At 48.2% G+C, this 14,728-nt stretch overlaps 7 protein-coding genes across 7 annotated transcripts; 2 read left to right on the top strand and 5 right to left on the bottom strand.

The window, feature by feature from the left end:
- Positions 1–302: 302 nt before the first annotated feature.
- Positions 303–1,693, bottom strand: FOIG_14391 (uncharacterized protein; the record flags this gene model as incomplete). Its single annotated transcript, XM_031215620.1, has 2 exons — positions 303–1,586; positions 1,643–1,693. 2 exons carry the CDS (start codon positions 1,691–1,693, stop codon positions 303–305), a joined length of 1,335 nt encoding a protein of 444 aa, XP_031054745.1.
- Positions 1,694–2,418: 725 nt separating this feature from the next.
- Positions 2,419–2,700, bottom strand: FOIG_14390 (uncharacterized protein; the record flags this gene model as incomplete). Its single annotated transcript, XM_031215619.1, has 2 exons — positions 2,419–2,558; positions 2,619–2,700. 2 exons carry the CDS (start codon positions 2,698–2,700, stop codon positions 2,419–2,421), a joined length of 222 nt encoding a protein of 73 aa, XP_031054744.1.
- A 600-nt stretch (positions 2,701–3,300) lies between these two features.
- On the bottom strand, positions 3,301–4,207 carry FOIG_14389 (uncharacterized protein; the record flags this gene model as incomplete). The annotated part of the gene is made up of 4 exons (XM_031215618.1): positions 3,301–3,348; positions 3,405–3,711; positions 3,759–3,899; positions 3,957–4,207. The coding sequence occupies 4 exons, from the start codon at positions 4,205–4,207 to the stop codon at positions 3,301–3,303; spliced, it is 747 nt and encodes a 248-aa protein (XP_031054743.1).
- A 3,742-nt stretch (positions 4,208–7,949) lies between these two features.
- On the top strand, positions 7,950–10,786 carry FOIG_14387 (uncharacterized protein). The gene is made up of 3 exons (XM_031215616.1): positions 7,950–8,720; positions 8,777–9,008; positions 9,069–10,786. Exons 1-3 carry the CDS (start codon positions 8,676–8,678, stop codon positions 10,448–10,450), a joined length of 1,659 nt encoding a protein of 552 aa, XP_031054741.1. The 5' UTR covers positions 7,950–8,675; the 3' UTR covers positions 10,451–10,786.
- Positions 8,025–8,472, bottom strand: FOIG_14388 (uncharacterized protein; the record flags this gene model as incomplete). Its single annotated transcript, XM_031215617.1, has 2 exons — positions 8,025–8,326; positions 8,421–8,472. 2 exons carry the CDS (start codon positions 8,470–8,472, stop codon positions 8,025–8,027), a joined length of 354 nt encoding a protein of 117 aa, XP_031054742.1.
- Positions 10,787–12,098: 1,312 nt separating the features above from the next.
- Positions 12,099–12,479, top strand: FOIG_14386 (uncharacterized protein; the record flags this gene model as incomplete). Its single annotated transcript, XM_031215615.1, has 1 exon — positions 12,099–12,479. The coding sequence occupies one exon, from the start codon at positions 12,099–12,101 to the stop codon at positions 12,477–12,479; it is 381 nt and encodes a 126-aa protein (XP_031054740.1).
- A 395-nt stretch (positions 12,480–12,874) lies between these two features.
- FOIG_14385 (uncharacterized protein) lies at positions 12,875–14,131 on the bottom strand (the record flags this gene model as incomplete). The annotated part of the gene is made up of 3 exons (XM_031215614.1): positions 12,875–13,395; positions 13,445–13,617; positions 13,665–14,131. The coding sequence occupies 3 exons, from the start codon at positions 14,129–14,131 to the stop codon at positions 13,028–13,030; spliced, it is 1,008 nt and encodes a 335-aa protein (XP_031054739.1). The 3' UTR covers positions 12,875–13,027.
- Between the last annotated feature and the right edge of the window lie 597 nt (positions 14,132–14,728).

Genomic DNA, 14,728 nt, shown 5'->3' with positions numbered 1-14,728 from the left:
TAAGCACGGCTACTCGGCACCTATCAGGAGCCCAAATTCCACTGGAGGCCTTCGCTAAGCCATCTGATCCTTGCGTCATCTCACCCCAAGGCTCTGCCGAGTGCCGGCAATTCTCTGGTATTCAACCAAACAACAGCAATCATCTCCGCTGTATTCACAGTCAAAGCAACTTCATTCCATTGTCAATGAGTAGAAAGCGAAATCGGAGTCAGTTACACTAGTCTAATGGGTCATGGTCCCTCAAAGTGGCTATGCACAGCGGGTGGAGCATCATTTAGTCCATCGCTGCAGATGTCCGACACTCATTTGTGCATGGTTTGATTCGCAAAAACATCATCAAGCCAATCAAGCGAAACCTGATTCATCAACACGTAACCACCGACCTGGCAATGAAGTCCGGCCCCCGAAGCCGTCTCAAAGAGGTGATACGTTGCCCGACTTCCAAGCTGCTTCGTTAACTCCTTCGCCTGTCCAGGGAAGAACATATCATTCTGACCATCTCCTACAAAAACAGGCGCCTTGATCTTATCCACGATACCCTTCAAAGCGAATCGCTCCGACTTTTGCAGTAACGTGTAGGCAGAATGAGTCTTGAATGACCACTCTCCCTGATCAATGCCCCATCGCAGATTTGAAGGCATACTGGCGTTGTTTTGCACTAGGGCAACCTCTTCATCGACCTCCTTCTTCTTGCCAGCTTTGAATAGTTCAGCGATGCCAGGCCCAAATTGCTTGAACATTGCTTGCCCAAAATCAAAGATTCCGTCAAGGGCGATCACCGCTGCTAGACGATGCTCAAAGGCTGCAGCGCGAGGCGCAAGTATTCCGCCGAACGAGAATCCCATTAGCGCAAGCCTACTGCCGTCGACATCATCTCGAGAAAGCGCATAGTCAACAATAGGTGTGACGACTCTTTCCCACTCCGGGATGAAACCAAGGCCTTGGTACCGGCGAACGGTTGGCTGACCTGGTCCCTCATACACGATAGCATTCATGCCTCGCTGCAGCAGAGCCTCGCCCATCGTGTGATACAGGTCTTCCATGGACCCATCATATCCTGTACCCAGGATGACAGTAGGGCGACGACCAGGTTTGTCAGTCTTGAAGAAGATAGCAGGGACAGTGAAGTTATCAGCCTCTATCTCGATACGCTTTCCTGGAATGGGCAGGAGTTGCATTGCTTTGTCGAAAGCGTCAGCTTGCTGCTTCCAAAGCGACATGATCCTAAGATCACTCCAGTTCCCGTGCAAGAATGCATCAGCAGAGCGATAATAGGTCGAGGCCCTGAAGAACGCATTTCGCGCAGAAACCGGATGCTTCTTGCAATCGATCGCTTCTGCCTGGCCATGAACTCGAGTCGCAAGATCGTAGTACGCTTGATAGTAGCTTTCGAAATCGCCTGTCTTGATCTGACTTGCAGCGACGAGAATCTCTCCAATATCCGCTCCTTGGTAAGGAGCTGTAGCCAAGGTCGCCATGACGTTGAAGTTGAAGTCAACGTCTGGAATGATCTGTAGCATGGTATCGTTCTTCGAGCCGTGTCTGCGGCCCAAGTTTACCTCTGATGGAAGTGCATTTGCAAGAGGCTGTTCAAAAGTATAATTAGTATACATATTGCAACTTCAATGAAAACCTGACGTACTGTTTGGAGGGTTGTCAGAAAGACAAACAGGGCGGCGTTGTTCAACTTCATGTCGATAATTTTCTGTTGTGGGAAAGCTATAGGTGTTTGATGAAAAGCGGGTTTTGATACAGAAGGAAAGAAAGTCGATCATGCAGCGGCTCGACGATTTTATACACATTCTTAATTCCCATATACCAAGCTTCGTTGAAGTGCTTCAAGAGCTTTCTCTTCCTGTCACCATACAGGCATGGCGACATGGAGAGATCGACGGCTGCGGACCGTCAGCTTACTAGCAAAAGTCCCGCCATATCGGAAGGCCTACTGTATCCGGCACGTGTTTCGACGTATTATTCGGATTACCTAGCTCAGGTTCGCATTCGTTACGCTAACTCAAGACATTGAACAGCTAAGATAACCAGTCGACATCATTGCCTCCGCACTATTACACGCCGGGACGAATCAAATGAGTGACAAGATGCATTTCAGGAGGGTACTGCCTGGCAAGTGGACTTCTCATCCGAAACAGAACAGTAACAACAAACAGAATCACAATGTCCAAGCATTGTGAAGTGTACATATGTGACACAATTGCAGCATGTATTTAATATCTCTTCTCAGCATTCATGGATACTTCTTGCGATAGGTAAAGACTGTTGGCCGTAGTTTGATATATGCAAGGTCCCTTCTCTCTCAGTTCCCCAGGCACTTGATGACGCCCGGATCCTCAAGTGGACAGCAACATGCTTAGTAGCAGCCTGCCGCAATGCAACATCCTGTTGGGCAGTAGTGTTGGCTTATGCCTTACACTGGTATACCAAACTGTTGCCTACCAATAGGACATCCAATGGGACCCCGCCAGTTCCGGTAGGGCAGTTGCGAGTACACTGCCTAAACTGCTCTTCGTTACAAGCTCGCTTGTTGAGGTCAATACCAGCTATATCGTAGTCAACAAGTGAACCATGTATGGTGTTGGTTGAGTAGTTAGTGAGCTTACGGATGTTTGTATCGGGAACGGCGGCAGCGGAGATAGCACCAACGAAAACGGCTGCGGCGATGAAGATGCTTGAGAACAGCATGGCTTGGCTCCATCGTTTTGGGTATCTTGGCTATAAGTTCACTTGAAATATAATATGACGCATAGGTTCTCATCAGGCCACATCACTTTCTGCTTCTCCTCTTGGTTACGGGCTCTGGTTGGGTCGGTTGTGAATACGGCTGTCTCGAATTTTATGCCTTCTGAGAGCTACAGTTGTAACCTTCATGGTGGGGTCAAAACAGTAAGGAATGCGGGGGAAAGGCCACGATCCTTAAATTAACAGCTAAAATCGGAAACAAGCTGTTTGCTGCCAGTTTGGGGTGTGTCTTGCGACATTTGAGTGACAAGAATAAGGTCATCATCATCAAGATGTTCTGAACAGACAGGGCGTCACAGCACATAGGCTAGCGACACCAATGATGCTTTGGTAAGATTTTGCCAAGTTCTGCACAAACTCTAATTGATGACTGTCTTGAGTCCAATTGAGAAAAGTCTCGCTAGAAAGGATTTGTTACACAAGACTGGACTTTTTCTTGGATTCTCTTCCATTATACTGCTGACTCTATTCTAATCGAACACGCAATTCGCTTCAAAATACGACCTCCAGCGATTCCAGCCTGACGCCCTTCGTTTCACAGACTCAATACAATTGTCCAGCGCTCATAGGAGGTGCTAGCTTCACCACAAGCTAAAAGAAAAGGTCAGTAATCTCCTTGACATATCGCAGCCGCAATAGTCACTTACCCACTCAATGTCATCATACGACTTAAAAAGTCGTCGTTTTCCCTTGTCCTTCCTCTCGCCTTTGTCTAGCTTCTCCTGCGCGTCTTGGGCCTTCCTCTTATTCGACCGTTTGTTGAGTGCTCGACCAGCCATGGCAAGAGGATCTTGTCGGCCCATGTCTGGTCGATCTGGTAGGATCTCGTTCACAAAGGCAACTCGTGGTCCGTAAGCGTTCAACCTATCCACTGGCGACATGTTATACGGCATGTCACGTAGTTCATAAGACGAGATGCCCAGTTCCATGTTGAGGTCTTGGGTCATGACAATACTGGAGCTACTTTAGCATAAGCTTTTCGGTATTGAAGCGATGCTCACCATATCTCAAGTCCATTGGATGTGAATAGTTCCATGTTGGCATTTGACAACGCCTTGGAAAGTATTGATGCATGGCCGAACGCTGTAGCAACACCAACGCCGATTTGACCTGCAATAAGCCCAATACTGGCAGCGCCGGGTCTAACAAAGAAATCTATCAGTCTACAAAGCCGCAGACGTTGGATGAAGTCAACTTACACGAACCACCCAGCAATGTTAGCTCCCTTTTGGAATAATTGTGCTTCCGGGTTGGGCGTACGGGCGACGTTGATCTCATCCACGACCCGAAGGAATTGATCGCGCGAGATTCCATATTTGCTGATCTCAGAGCTATATCCTCGTAAGAAGGGCTCTCCTGCTCCAAAGGCAATCTGAGGGAGGATGAGCGGTCGAAAGTCGGTGTTTTGGAAGGAAGGTTGGTCATAGGGGTATCGTATGTTCGTAGACATGGTTTCAGGGGAAGAGTAGCTATATGAAGGCTGTTGATAGATATTGATTTGTGGAGGTATCTGGCTGCTTCTAGGTCGACTGCGCGAGGGTGCATCGTTGGCATGCAAGGAATATGAAGGCGGTTCGTCGTTATAACAATATCCAGGCTGTTGTTGGCTGTTGAAGCCATCTCGAGCAGGGAAATTCTCTATCTCAAACGATTGATCCTTCGACTTCTGCTTATAATTTTGTTTTGTGCGTGGCTGCCCTGCTTGAGACGAGGATGGAGATGCGTCATAAGGCGACAGATTTCGGCGTGTTGGTGGCATTTGCCTTGAATTATAAGTGGAGTTCTTTTTCTGGCTACTCTCTGCTGCAGCTTCTATAGCTGAGCCGATCGTGTCTCTTAGAATACCCATAATGCGTTTGTTGTAAGTGGTCTTGGAATTAGGAGTAAAATGAAATATTCTGGTATCGTCGTGAAAGTAGTCAAGATCTAGACATATATATACATGGATGAAGATTGAATATCCTCAATATCTATTCAAATGCCAAAATCAGTAAGTCTATCGACATACTTTCAATCGACTTAGACGCTCTCAACAGTATGGCTGAGCATTCAGAGGGTTAGCGTTGGACGGACCAATGATCAGATTTGCCGATTCCCGTGATGCTCGGCCAGTAGCGTCGAAATAGCCACCGAATCGAGTAAGTCAGACGACGAATCGCAGCAGTCGACAGGCAACACATGGGAAAGCCATTCTCATTCGCGAACAAGTTCAATAGAGTCTAGCATCAGAATAAGGATATTTTCTGCTGTCTTGCAGACTCTAAAGTTTGTTACTCGGCACTTGATCGATAGTCGAGGATGCACAGCCCTACGAAGGCCCTGGTAACTGGAACCATCCGCTTAAATGACTACGTATCACTTTTTGCGCTTTCTGACTGTCGAATGAGTGACGGTAGAGGCCTCTGTCAAGTCGCCTGCTGCTTCTCCTGATGGTACGTCCAACCCTAACCGTATCTGCTCCAGCCATTTCTGGGGCATGCATGGATTTAGGTCCTCCCAGCCCAGCAGAGCCCAGGGAACACGTTTGCTTTAACCAATAAGAAGCATTTATTACAATACGTGAAGCGCGACGCGACCTTTTCGCGTCATACCTTATCTTATCATATCACCTTGTCTAACAGACAAGAACTTGCACGCAAATATTGTATTTCATGAGTCAAACAAATAATGGTCAAAGTGCTTTTATCAGGGCTTTCAGCCAAGCGATCGAAAGGCGGGAAGTGGATTCCTGGACATCGTTTGGAGACTTGGCTGTCATCAGGATCCCAGTCAATCAATCAATGTATGGATGGCTGTGTTGGCTTCTGAGACCGAAAAGGGCTATCGTTATCTTATCTTATCGATATGCTGCTCTTTGTAAGCGACAAGGATAACTTACCCTGAACAACACTTTACATTCAATAATATTCCAACAAATCTTTCGACGTTATAGTAAGTACGAAGAGAGAAATGCATTAGCTCTTTTAATATTGATTATGTTTATTCGGCGTCGAAAATGCCGATAATCATGACTGTTGAGCTTGTGCGTTAACAGATAGTGCTCATGACTGTGCCAATTGCAATGTTATCTGTTAGCGTCATAACACTTCCAAAACTCTCATTAGGACAACCACTTCCGAAAGATCATTTTTTTCTTGTGGCACCTGAACTGTGCACACCTATCTCGGTGATATATGTAATGAGTTTCCGATATATGATGTCCTGGCTCTTGATTAATTCTTATTGATGTCTGAGTGTCATACAAGCATAACCATGTATTGTTGGACTTCCAATTCTTCTACAAAAGTTGTTACTCTATCGCACCAAGTGGTCACTATAGCTGCTTCAGCTGTACATCGGAGGGCTCGCAGAAATTGGAACGGTGAAGGCGAAAGCCTTACACTGCCCTTGCTAGACTGGACAACAGACAATTGGTTCCGAATACTAAGACGCTTTGACACACGGCTTGGCATTAAGCAGAGTAGCATGATGAACGAGTCTATTGAACAGCTCATGTGACACATTTTGCGCCGAAAGGACCCTTTTGGCCACGAAACAAAGCCAGCAGAACGGTTTCAGTCTAGGCCCTTGATCGAGCAAGTGGTCTTACGGTCAAGCCACCAGACATCAGAGTTCGAGCCCCAGGATCACCGCCCCGTGCATCCACCCAAAGACGTTGCGATCGTCTCGGGGAAGCCTCTCAGGTCATCGACTGCCGTTCATTGGAAATCCAAAGTAGCGGAAAGTCGGCCTTGCCAGATGCTGGGCGCCAAGATCCTACCCCAGGAAGGCCCAGCCCATGCTTGCATGCTCCCAAGTCCTGCAAGCTCTTCCACACCATTACAAGAATAGATCGTTGTATTTATACTCATTTGAGAAAGGCCACTTGGAGATCTACGCGGCTATGTCGGCAAGCCTTCACTTGGCTCTAGTTACGCTCCTGCCGAGTAGCTGATGTCTTGATATTGCTGCGTTGTTGTCCAGTGAGCTTCGTTAGCCTTTCACCAAAGCAATTCATCATCAGGAGCATCACGAGACTTGCAACCACGAATGAACCATTGCGATGAACAGCTTCTTTGTCTGGAATTCCGAGAAGTTGAGATATGATATTCTTGGAACTGGAGATTGGCACGAGATTGACATGATTTTGGCTGAAGTCTCGAATGCTTCGGCAAGCACCGAGATTGTACAAATTTCGCTATTTTGACAAGTTCGGGATCAACCTGAGGCACAGTCGGAACAGAACCTTAACCCCTAGGAGCCCAGTCACATCACGGAATGATAAGATAAACTGCGGAATGGTAACAAGGTTGCCCAACAGAGATCTTCACGAGCCCCCAAAGACACAAATCTGATGCTTGGAAATAGTCTATTCATAATCTAGAATCGGCCAAGCAGGCCAAGAGAGGCATCCTTGACGGGATATCGGCCCAGCCTCTGGGCGGCGTGGGCAGCCGTTGTTCTGGGTCAGTCATCAACCCTTACCCACGAAATGACCTCTTTTTGGTGCGGACCGGCCGCTGTCAGTCACGCTGCATGAAGAGAGCAGTATCCTCAGGTGAAAATTCGGAATGTCATCCCATGAAGCCGATTAACGACCCGTGGTGGAAAACCGTTACCGCTGCTTGTCAAAGGCGCTGCCGCCATGATCTGTCAAACGATTTCGGAGGGTAGCCTTATTGAGCGCCGGCAAGCTGGTCATCGAGTTCCGTCGATTTATTCGTTCATTGGTAAACATGCGCCGATTCGGCACCTGTGACTGAAGAAAAGAAAAGCTTACCCCAGATCATCGAGGGGGGTTGCAATCCCGCTTTTCCGCATGTGTCTTTTCTTATTTGGGATCCAAGTGCCATGGGGTCGGAGGAATCGGGCCGTAAACGAGACTGTTATTCGTGGAGAATTGGTCGTGTGGAATGCGGGGGAGTAAGCTTGTCTTAACCATGAAGGCTTGTGAAAAACGCTCTGCTTTGACCTACTTTATCGTGAGATCGAAGGTCACCAAGATCAAAGTCGATAAAGTTGTGGAGAAAAAGTTATCGTCTGGGGCACAAACCCTTCAGAATGTACGTAAATCTCGATAATAAACTCTAACGGCAATAAAAGACATCGTGCATTCCCGTAATCTTCATCCTATTCATAATAGTCTCACGGTCTGGAACTTTTGTCCACTTTCAGCAGCAAGGATCTCGACCAATCACTCAACGGGATCCCGGGCCGGCCAACACAGAGAGTTCCTCCTTACCTTAAACAGAAGCAGCACGAGGGAACAGTAATTTTGGCCTCCGCGTCTAACCCGCATCCCTCTCCATGGGGAATCGTAAGAGCCATCTCGGCTGCCCGCAAAGTGAGCCGACCAGATTCCAGGGAAGCCACAGCACGTTAGATGCATGGCGGACCACGGAGCCGACAGAAGCACGATCACTACTCATCGAACGAGCGACTGTTAAGCGCCGCTGGCACACCTGAATCCAGCGTCCAACGCACATGACTGCATTGTCGGATAACGAATCAGACTCTTGGTGCGTCAATACCGAATTCTCGCTTCCCCATCCCACGTGAATTTCTCGTTCAGGGATAGGACTTGGCCGTCCTGGTCAGATCAGTCTAGGCCGTAAGAGTGTAGCACTTGATTCAGCTCTCGGAAGGTTGACCGTCGATCCGTGGCCCTGGACAAACAGACTTACCAGCCCTTTCAGATCTTTGTGGGTTGTATCGGATCTGCAGACCGTGTTCCATTGTGTAGCAGTTGGTAGGCACACGGACGGACTCAATTTGCGACGCAGACGAACACCACCATCCCCAGCATCTCGAATTTTAATATATATTCCCTTGGTCCATCTTGGATCCCAGAGTCTTATTTCCTGCTCAGACCCATCTCAATCATCAATCAACAAACCACCCAGAAAGATAATTCACAGCGTCGGCGCTGAAACATCAACATGGGATCTGAATCCATCCACAGCGATAGGCATGATGAGAAGAACGTGCGTCTTTCTCTGCCCAGCAGTGCAATTGAGCAAGTACTGACTTCTTTTGGTAGCCGAAGCACGAGGTCGCCATCGTCAAGACGGCCATTGGTGATGAGGCTTTCCAACAGGCCTTGATCAAGGAGCCCCCGCCCAAGATCGCCGCTCCCATCCTCATCTTCGCCAGCATGGTCGCCTTCTGCTGTTCTACGGCCAACGGTTACGACGGTTCGCTTTTCGGAACTCTTCTCTCCAACGAGGACTTTAAGAAGTTCTTCGATGTCGATAACAAGGGTATCGGAGCTGGTACGTCTCGTCGAATTGGATCCGCTGTGAGGTTTCAAAACTGACACTGTCTCTCTCCAGGTATCGTCACTTCCATGTACCAGATTGGTTCCGTCGTCGCTATTCCTGCCGTTGGTCCTGCTATTGATACTTGGGGACGTCGTGTCGGCATGACCATTGGCTCTTTCATCATCATCATCGGTGTCATTATCCAGATCGCCTGTATCAAGACCGCCAGTGTCGATCAGTTCATGGCTGGCCGTTTCTTCCTCGGTTTCGGTGTCTCAATCGCCGCCGCTGCTGGCCCAACTTACGTCGTCGAGGTCTCTCACCCTGCTCACCGTGGTATCATCACTGGTCTCTACAACGTCATGTGGCCTGTTGGTGCTCTTGTTGCTAGCAGTGCTGCTCTCGGAGGTTGGACGTACGAGGGAACCAACACCTCTTGGATGATCTCTGTCTGTCTCCAGCTCATGTTCCCTTGCACCATCTTCTTTTGCGCCATGCTGCTTCCTGAGTCGCCTCGATGGTTGTACACTCGCGGAAAGAAGGAGCTTGCCACAGAGAACCTCGTCAAGCTCCACGGCCGTGGAAACCCTGATAGTGAATGGGTCAAGCTCCAGCTTCATGAGTACGAGGAACATCTTGAGATGGACGGTAGCGACAAGCGATGGTGGGACTACCGTGCTCTTTTCCGCAACAAGGCCTCCATCTACCGTCTCACCTGCAACTGTCTCGTCTCTCTCTTCGGCCAGTGGGCTGGCAACAGTATCGTCTCCTATTATCTCAGTGCTTTCCTCGACACCGCCGGTATCAAGGAGGGAAGGACTCAGACCAAGGTCGCCTTGGGCATGAACGCTGTCCAGATTGTCTTCGCCGCTATCGGCGCTGGTCTTACTGACACTGTCGGTCGCCGCCCCATGCTTCTCGTTGTCAACCTTGTTTGTGCTCTTTGCTGGGTCGGTGTCACTGTCCCTGCCTCTATCGCCAACATCACCGATCTCGACGACAAGGCCCAAACCGACGCTGTCACTCCCCCTGTCAGCAAGGCTATTCTGGCCTGGGTTTACCTCTTCCAGATCTTCTACTCTGTTGGCTGGACTCCTCTCCAGGCCCTCTACCCCGTTGAGGTCCTCAGCTACGAGATCCGAGCCAAGGGTATGGCCTTCAGCTCTCTCTTCACCAACGCTGCTATGCTTGTCATGCAGTTCGGTATTCCCGTTGCTCTGAAGAACATCGCGTGGAAGACTTACATTGTTTTCTGCATCTGGTGTGTTTGCCAGTCCGTCATCCTCTACTTCCTCGTCCCTGAGACCAAGAACCGCACTCTTGAGGAGCTTGACCACATCTTCTCGTCTGACAACCCCGTCAAGACATCCACACAGAAGAAGCTCTTCGAGGCTGATGCCCATGCCAACATTGTCCACATTGAGCCTGCCGTTGCCGACCCTAGCAAGGCTTAAATGCTAGACTCTTCTTCTTTTTGGCAACCAATGTTGTCATAATTTGCAAATCATCGCAGTCCTTCTATAGCAATTGAGGTTCAGATTGGATGGAGTAGGATATGAGTAGGCTGTCAACAAGTTGTATGCTCCGATTAATTAGCTTTAATAAATTCGATGGGAGCAATGCTTATAGTTTCAGGCCTACCTGTGACACCTTCTTTCCTGCATTATGATCAATAGAGCTTAAGCGGTGATACTGGTAACGGGCCATTGAGAAGACCCTTCTGGCATAGCTAGTAATATCCTTCCCTTTGTTTGAAGCGTCAGAGCGTATGAGCTGCCACCAAAAGAAGCAATTGCAGAATGCTCAGCCGGGAGCTGACATCCGCGTTTCATACGAGGTAAATGGTACTTGTGAACGATGATGTGTCCATGATCTCACAACAGGTGTCCTGTTAGGTTTGACTTTCTAATAGCTTTGTGTAGTCGAGAGAGAATGGGTACAGCTTTGGAAGAAAAGATGCAAGAAGGAATCTCGGAGTGATAGCTGTTTGTATAGGAAAAGAAGAAAAAGAAGGCGACGACGGCGAAGGATGCAAAAGCCAGGACACTGCAGCTGTTACCATGATATTATTATAAGCGAGCATCAGGGTCCTGCTCAGCTATGACAGCCCCACCGGATAATTACAGGATAAATGCGCTGGTTAAGGTCCAGATGCACAAATCTGTTTAGGCAGTAACCTAGTCTGGAGTTTTAGCTGAGCCAACATACATTTATCCTTGCACCCATGATCAGATGACCTCGTACAACAGACAGAACCAACAACCAACAACCAACGACAGAATCATCAGGTCATGGAGACTCTTTGAGCTCACCATTCAATCGAAGCCCATTTCTTGACCTAGTGGCAAATCTTCCTCTTGCTTCAGAAGGATACAAACCTCGATTTGAAAGGGAAAAAAAGACAAACAGTGATTATATCTTGAGCACCTAGTTGCTTGCCCTACATCAACGTCCACTAGTAAATGACGGTTCACACTCTTCTGGAGTCATTCATGACATTTCCTCCAGGCTCTCCTCTTTGTTTCAGAGGGCAGAAACGTAGAATTGGCGAATGTTGGGCACATGGGAAGACAAATATCTTCTAGTCGTCGGATTGACCAGAGCAGTGCATTGATGCCTGCACATCATGTTCAATACCACCGCAGTGGTTACCAATCCGGTTTATGACCTGATAACGTGCCGCAGAGCCTGAGTCGAGAACGACGATTTTCTTCGATTTTGTGCCGACGTTCCGAGTAATCACAGTCAGAACTGCCAAATATGCTCGCATTTCAGGCCGTCCACCGGGCCCAACATCATGAGATGCATGATCTAGTATCCTAATGAAGAGGTTACCGACATCCCGAAAATTTACAGTACATGTGAGGGATTTATTCGACGAAGATGTTATTGGACTGCTCTTGGAGCTGCAGTTAGTTTAGACAGAGAGAGATTTCCTATATAAAGTAAGTGATTCCTCCACGAATTTTCTCCATGGATCCTCAGCGGCTTACACAATCCTCCTTGGTCTATACTATTACAACGTTTTAAAACTTTTTAAACTCAGTCGTAAGTAAACTGATCTTACATTTTGCACAATATTAACCAAGTCCCGCAGCCACAATGAAGCTCACTCTCCCAACTGCAACACTCGCACTCTCCTTGCTAGGCGCCGCTGATGGAGCTCGAATTGAGACCTACGTTACAACTGGGGCCGCACCCATTCGTGTTTATTCGTCTGTCTACTATGGCGATGACGGCAAGCATTACAACCTAGGCGCTTTCGATGACGGTTGCAGGAAAACCAAGTATGATTGGATCAAACAAATTTGTATCGACTCAGACAGAGAAAGGGCGCATGTTGTGTACTCTGGTGGCACACGAAAATGTTTCAAACTGACAAAGCAGTCATCCGGCACCTGCGGTGGCCCTTCGGGCTGTTGGGAGAATATCTGTCAGACATGTTGGACTTATGTCTACACTTCGACCAAGTGCACTTGGTGAGTTAAGCAGGTCGCTTTGCCTTAGTAGTTTAGTATATGTTCTTCATTATTCCTTTAGCCCAGGTTACAACGTTTTGTCTGACTGATAGCACTTCTCGGCCATCTACTCAACAATGTATCAATGAATTTGGTATCTAATTTCAGAAATTTTAGTCTGTCTGTCTGTCTATCTCCACAGATCCTGCCTAGCCTTTCGAAACGGTCATTATATAACTGCCTAGTATCTCTCAAAGCGCATGTGATAAATAGATTATATAAGCCAATACAATTATGCCAAATATGATTGGGTACCTCATAACCTTGTTTCTCTACAGTTTCTCAGTAATAGGCCAAGAAGACTACTAGCACTTTTGGAAGCAGCCCAGGAACGAAGCGACAATAGATAACCACAGGAAATGAGCAATTGATAACGTGGCACATGTATTTAGTCTATCAATAATATTGACTCAAATGCTCCAATATGTACTTCGAATGGTAGGTGGCCATGAGTCATATGTATGTCAACTCAGCAACCATCATTATAACTTTAGCTTTCTCTTTTTGCATGCTCTACATGTAAGAAGCATCGTAGAAGCCCTTGGAAGCGTAATTTCCGGAGAGAACAGTAGAGATAGAAACTGCAGAGGAGAGCTTGGTAGCGAAAGAGGCACGCTGACCCTGAGAACCAGCACCGGTGTTGCCATACTCTCCAAACAAGACGTGGGCAGTGTTCTCCTCACCAGTGTTCCAGATAGACCAACCCTTGGAGTTGATGACAGAGGTCATGTTAGTCTTCTGGAAGACAACACGGGCATACTGGCGCCAAGGTCGACCAAGGTAGTAAGCACCGTTGGCGACGGCGTTGCCGGCAGCTGCGGCAATGTTGCAGTTGTTGAAGACGTAGTAAGACATGTTGGAGTCAGAGTCACGGCCGTTGGCTGCTTGGAGTTAGTAATTGTGCTTAATACTTGGGGATGAATAGCATACCAGTGATGTAGCCAACTGAGGCGGCGACAACTCGAAGGTCGATCTTCTCGAACCAGGCGGAAGCAGTCTGGCCGAAGATGAAGTCAGTAGCACCCTGAATAAGACATTTAGAGTACAGCTGGTAGCCCTGCTGGGCAAGAAGAGTATCCTGGAATCCAGTAAGAGCAACGCCGCTGCAGCTAGTCAGTACTAATCCATGTAGGGTTGCCAGTTGACATACTAGTATCCGCTGTCGGCATAGGCGCTCAGAGCAACAGCCTGGCTGCCCTGTCCATAAGTGTTGGCAACATTGACGTTGTAAAGCTTGAAGTTGGCAGCCTTGACACGAAGAGTAGCAGTGCCATCGTTGTTGAGGCCGTCAGCCTGGCTCTTCTTCGCTGTGATGGTGACCTTGTTGCCGCTGTATCCGCTAGTGTCGGTAGTGTATCCGTAGATAGACAGTTGAGCGCTGCGACTAGGAACAAGGACCTGCTCGTTGTAGGTACCCTGGTCAATGAAGATGCATTGCTTTCCAGATGCTGTAGTCGAGAGAGAGTTGACTGCAGCTTGAACGGTGCCGAACTGACCGCTTCCGGGTGACTTCTTGACAGTTATACATCCAGAGGGCGCAGTTGTTCGACTAGCAGCGAACGCCGCTGTGACGAAACTCAATGTTGTGAGGAACTTCATGGTGATGTTGTCAGACATTACGTGTATTCGGTTCATTGATGTGAATTGGTGTATTTATGTTGTGTTCTGTTGAAATCTACCCCTTAGAGGTTTTACTATTTCGGCTGTAATCTTAAAGTATCCCTGCCTGCACGTGAGACCCCAGCACCTGTTTAACACACCCCCCTAGACTGGCCATCGTGGCTTAGTCTGTGCAGTCCGTATTCCTATTGTCAGGTTGGCTATCCTTCCGATCCCTTATTCGGCTTATCCATCAAGCTGTTCCTCTGCTCTGACAAAGTCCTCTGCAGTGAGCTCCTTGAACCTTCTCTCTTGAATCTTATCGTTAATATCCACTAGGCCAACCTGCATGACGAACTTCTGGAACTGCTGAGCGGGTAATGCCTTCGTGAGGCCGTCTGCAATTATCTCGGTGGTGGGAGTATGCCGGACCGAGATCCGGTTAGCGAGTGCTTCCTGGCGTAGCCAGTGGTTATGGATGTCGACGTGTCGAAGTTTGGTCTGCAGGAGCGCCACGTCGGAATTAATAAGCCGAATGGTCTGCGCGTTATTGCACTGAATGATGATGCTTCTGTTGTCAAGGGTCACGCCGAGCTCGGTGATTAATCTGGAGAT

The sequence above is a fragment of the Fusarium odoratissimum genome (genome assembly GCF_000260195.1).
Source record: "Fusarium odoratissimum NRRL 54006 unplaced genomic scaffold supercont1.40, whole genome shotgun sequence".
NCBI lineage: Eukaryota > Fungi > Ascomycota > Sordariomycetes > Hypocreales > Nectriaceae > Fusarium > Fusarium odoratissimum.
This window is presented reverse-complemented; position numbering and strand designations above follow the sequence as displayed.

Excerpts from the sequence above, each read along its gene's own strand:
- FOIG_14387 (XM_031215616.1), top strand. The coding sequence starts at position 8,676 with ATGGGATCTGAATCCATCCACAGCGATAGGCATGATGAGAAGAAC. Across the intron at positions 8,721-8,776 it reads ATAGGCATGATGAGAAGAAC|CCGAAGCACGAGGTCGCCAT; the intron begins GTGCGTCTTTCT and ends TTCTTTTGGTAG. Across the intron at positions 9,009-9,068 it reads TAACAAGGGTATCGGAGCTG|GTATCGTCACTTCCATGTAC; the intron begins GTACGTCTCGTC and ends GTCTCTCTCCAG.